The 4,631-nt window shown below is 35.3% G+C and overlaps 1 protein-coding gene across 1 annotated transcript; it reads right to left on the bottom strand.

Annotated features, from left to right (window-relative positions):
* Positions 1-557: 557 nt before the first annotated feature.
* LOC149212275 (protein NRT1/ PTR FAMILY 8.1-like) lies at positions 558-4,385 on the bottom strand. Its single transcript, XM_089390584.1, has 6 exons — positions 3,975-4,385; positions 3,265-3,406; positions 2,833-3,050; positions 2,118-2,674; positions 866-923; positions 558-736 (listed from the first exon to the last, which is right to left on the bottom strand). The coding sequence occupies exons 1-6, from the start codon at positions 4,131-4,133 to the stop codon at positions 671-673; spliced, it is 1,200 nt and encodes a 399-aa protein (XP_089246710.1). The 5' UTR covers positions 4,134-4,385; the 3' UTR covers positions 558-670.
* Positions 4,386-4,631: the final 246 nt, after the last annotated feature.

Below are 4,631 nucleotides of genomic sequence, written 5' to 3'. Positions count from 1 at the left end.
AAGAAGGCAACTCAACCGATATTTGGAAACATGATCGTCCAGTGATCTGCAACTTGTATGGAAATGATAGAACAGTCTCAGATAGTTTCATAGGAGAGATTCCTACAATATCTCATAACAAAATATTCTTAAAACTCAAATAGTTCTTGACCTTTATTTATGTGATATTTCCTCCTGGATTTCTTCCAACATATGTCAATACAGACCATTAATGTTAAAGCGATCATCAAAGATCATCAAAGCTCCGAGTATCGTTATTCCAGGAATAATGTTCACTTTGGAATTTTTTAGATTTTGATTGAACGGTACATTCCCCTTTATGCATACAGAGGTAGCGATTACCAAAGAATCTGCAACGCATTGAAATAAAAGTATTTTCAATAAGCCTAAGATTATATGGCCCTTCAACTGTTTAGGTATTAGCATTGTCTGCAGAATACATTGCACTAGTTGGAAACAAAATACAACGAAAATTGCTGATGAATACCAAAATGAAATATCAGATTGCATGAGTTTCAGCGAAGGCTTGCGGAGAAGTTGTACTGGAATTGTTGTTCTCTATATATCTGCACCATAACGCTAAACACGATTGTTATACAATTTTGGTAATGGAAATCCATTTTATTTTGAATAATTGTCACAAAAAGTGCAAAGAGCAACATACAGCTCTTTAAGGTTTTTTAGTTCTGATAGCCAATCTGGAACTGTGCCATTCACGTTGTTGTTTTGTAGATGTCTACACAACCAGTGAACAAATAATCACAACTTTCTTTGTAATATTCGTGCTCTTTTTCCAAATATACATAATTGGCTAAAGATCAAATGACCTAGAAAGTGGAGGTTTATGTTTAAAGAAAATACTTACATTCTCTCCAATATGGTTAAATTGGAAAGGTCCAGTCAGATGGTTATTGTTAGGTGACCTGCTAATTTCAACACAGTAAAATATTCAAATGGAAGCGGCACAATCAGATTTTATTTTAACAACCAAATACTTTTAACCCAAAATTAAGAATCCTAATCAACACAATTTCTATTTTATTTTAACCCAAAATTAATACCATTGCTATGAATTTTTAGTTTGTACGCACAACCCTCCAGCCAAAAGTTGGATGTAGGCTAGTATATATGTATATCATAGACTGTATGTTGATAATATTATCTGCAGTTTCACCATGCATCAATATGGAATAATATATGCAAATTTAATAAACTCCACCGCGACACTTTATACTTGCAGTGCTGTTGGTATTTTTAAAATATGAACTTTTCAGAAAGCATTCTAACAGGTAAACAATAATAAAACGTGTTACATGCCTAAGCACTCCCTTCCCTGTGACAAATCTAAAGGTGACATTTAAATAGCTGGTCCATTATTTCATAACCAAGGGGTCTGATACACCAAATTTGGGGTAGAGTACGTATGCCTTGGTAAACTTAGCAGTCAAATTGCTCTGCAGAAGTGGATCTCTTGTCGCACAAACAAGGGATCTCATACACCAATTTAGTGTCTGGCTTTGCTGTGACCTTAAAATTACATTATTATTATTATATGTGTTTTCTCATCTAAGCAATTTTCCATTATAAGCAGACAACAATGATAATGATTATTATATATGTTTTCTCATCTAAGCAATTTTCCATTATAAGCAGACAGCAATGAAGAGTAGTTTCTCTCAAGTGGTTTGAATGTCGAAGCTGTGATATCCTTTTAAGATCGTGCTGCATTGAATACAAGAGCCGTCATCAACAGAAGGCAACCTATCAGCTTTCCATGGAAAATTCTTGTGATTAATCTGCGAGGTTTCTTTAATGGTGATTTATTCAATCCTGAATATGAAACCGAGTTAGTTTTGAAACGTCCATATGAAGAAATCAAACATAGAGTATTATCAAATTACTTCTTCCGACGGAAATTGGAAATCACAAAGGTTACTTTGTAGGCCTAGTCAGTTGATTGCAGGTAAATTAGTATTAAAAGACACTAAAGGCACTTAATTAGGTTAACCATTTTTAAGCAGATGCTTGAAGTCAAATCATTCTCAATGATTCTATAAATAGGAAAATTCAGAAAAAAGTATGAAAAAGAAAATCAGGAAGCTTGGTAGTAATCTTACAGGAATTTATCTGTGTGCTCAAGCTTTTGACTTCCTTCAATGACAGACTCCTTATCTTGAACTTCATAAAGACCAGACTTATCACGTGGAACAGGGATGTTCCATTTTCGAAATGATGCAACTAACACCTGGGCTATCCGGGTCAAGGGACTGCCCCCTGGCTTTTGATGTCGGTATAAACGGGTACCTGAAAAGAAGCTGCACACCGCTATTCCCATGGCCACAGTAGGAATTCCAAAACCCCACCCCCAACCAACATTCTCTTGGACCCAAACAAGAACACTAGCTACAACAAGAGCACCAATGTTAATTGAAAAATAAAACCAGTTGAAAAAAGAACTTTTCTTTTTCTTTTCTACATCATCTGTCTCATCAAACTGGTCTGCTCCTAACGATGATACGCATGGCTTGATACCACCAGTCCCTAGCGCAATAATGTAAATTGCCAAAAAGAAAACACCAGTTTGAGTCGTTGTTGCATGGCAATTAAGGTCTGAAGCTTTGCAGGGAGGCTTAAGATTAGGCACAGATGCAGATATAGTCAACAAGGCCATTCCCTGAAAATGGACAAAAATATTCTTCAACCAAAATGTGTTGCAAACAATGTCAAAACATGATAAATTGACAGAAAGGTGTTGAGAGAATTTGCTTCTAAATATGTTACTATTCATTTCTCAATTAACAGAAAAACTTGATAGAACAACAATGAACTTACAAAAAAATACACAATAGAAAATACAGCAATTGTTTTATAACGTCCCCAGTATGCATCAGCCATAAAAGCTCCAATCAAAGGAGTTATGTAACAAGTTCCAGACCAATTTGTGACATTATTGGCTGCAGTTGAATTGCCATGCTTGAACTTATCTGTCAAATAGTTCACCAGATTTGAACTGAATCCATAGTATGCCAATCTTTCGCAGCACTCATTCCCTGTAAAATAAATCCGTTATGGAGACCATTATCCAATTGAAGGTATATAAATATAAAATAAGAGTGTTTCCTTGCCCAAATTTCAAAACCAGTTCTGCAATTACTAGTTATTTTCTGGTTAGTTTGTCAATAAATATGTGTGCTAACTACTCGTTGAGAAAGATATTAGTATGCTGAAAAGAACATTTTGACGTTTAAAGGTCATCACATATACCCAAAATAAATGGACAAGCCTTCCAGTTCCCCGATTTGTTCTTGACTGAACGTTTTCCATGAATATCTACAGACCCATCTTGAGTGTACTCATCATCAAGATTCACTGAAGAGTTCATACTTCTTATTGGTCGAGTGTTGACCTATAACATAAAAACCAATAAAATGTTAGCAAAGAATGAAAGAACAGGAATTATATTTATTTATAATTACTGGATAAACAGTTCCATAAAAAAAACCATGACAACTCTGTATCATACATTTCACGTAGTTACACCAGGCATACAGATTTGGCAAGCACACACAATAGTTTAAGTCATTGTGCAAAACGTAGTATATACATAGTTTTTCCTTCATCTCCCATATTTCATAAATATCCCAAACCTCAGCCAAAATTGCTCCTAACAAATCAAAAACCATAAGCCCGTAGAAAATTGAAAATTGAGAAGAGGAGAAAAGCAGATTCTAAACAAATCAAAAACCCTAATCAGCAAAAAATTAACGAAGTATAATTGCCTTAGCAAACCCACATCGCCAGTAAATCTTCAAATAAATACTCTAGACATATTCATGGCTAAACCATTTCCTTTTTTAAAGGAGAAAACTTAGTGAAGCCGTCAGTTGGTGATGCATGTAAAATGGTCATCATGATTCAGAACAGTTCTATGAATGTATGTCCTCATCCGGCTTTGCAATATTAAAGTAAGAAACCTGTATGATGATGATAATGATGAACTGCGTGATGGCGCTTTGCTGTTGTGATACGAGCCGCCCATAATTCAGCGTCCATGGCGTCTGGAGCTTAACAATTTCTCGCCTGACACAAGACCAAAATGTATTCGGCCCCAAAAGACCATTTCCAGAGCTCATAGTCGAAAGTAAAGGGCTTTCCTTGAAAGCCACAACAAAAATGTAGCTTCTAGGAACTTTCAAGACCTTCAACAAAAATTCATGTGGACAAGTCACTTGCAGGTAAATACTTGCCTAAAGGGCTTTCCTTGAAAGCCATAACAAAAATGTAGCTTCTAGGCACTTTCAAGACCTTCAACTAAATTCATGTGGACAAGTCTCATGTGGACAAGTCACTTGCAGGTAAGTACTTGCCTTATTTGGGCAAGTATCGAAAGAACTACCCCGACTGAACTCTCTGTTCAAACATAAGAAAGAGCTCGATATTACAGAATCGAATAGATAAAATCTAAATGGTAAATGGTAATTACCAAAACAGAAAATTCCAATTGACCTTCGTCGAAACAATATAATGGCTAAAACACCTGGAACGAAAAAGCATATAAACAAATGAAAAACAACCCAACAAATCAAAAATTCTTACAACATGCAAAAAGTTTGAGAATAGTGTGAGATACA

The sequence above is a fragment of the Pinus tabuliformis genome, chromosome 1_1 (assembly GCF_031772625.1).
Source record: "Pinus tabuliformis cultivar Carrire ecotype Pingquan chromosome 1_1, CPIR1, whole genome shotgun sequence".
NCBI lineage: Eukaryota > Viridiplantae > Streptophyta > Pinopsida > Pinales > Pinaceae > Pinus > Pinus tabuliformis.
This window is presented reverse-complemented; position numbering and strand designations above follow the sequence as displayed.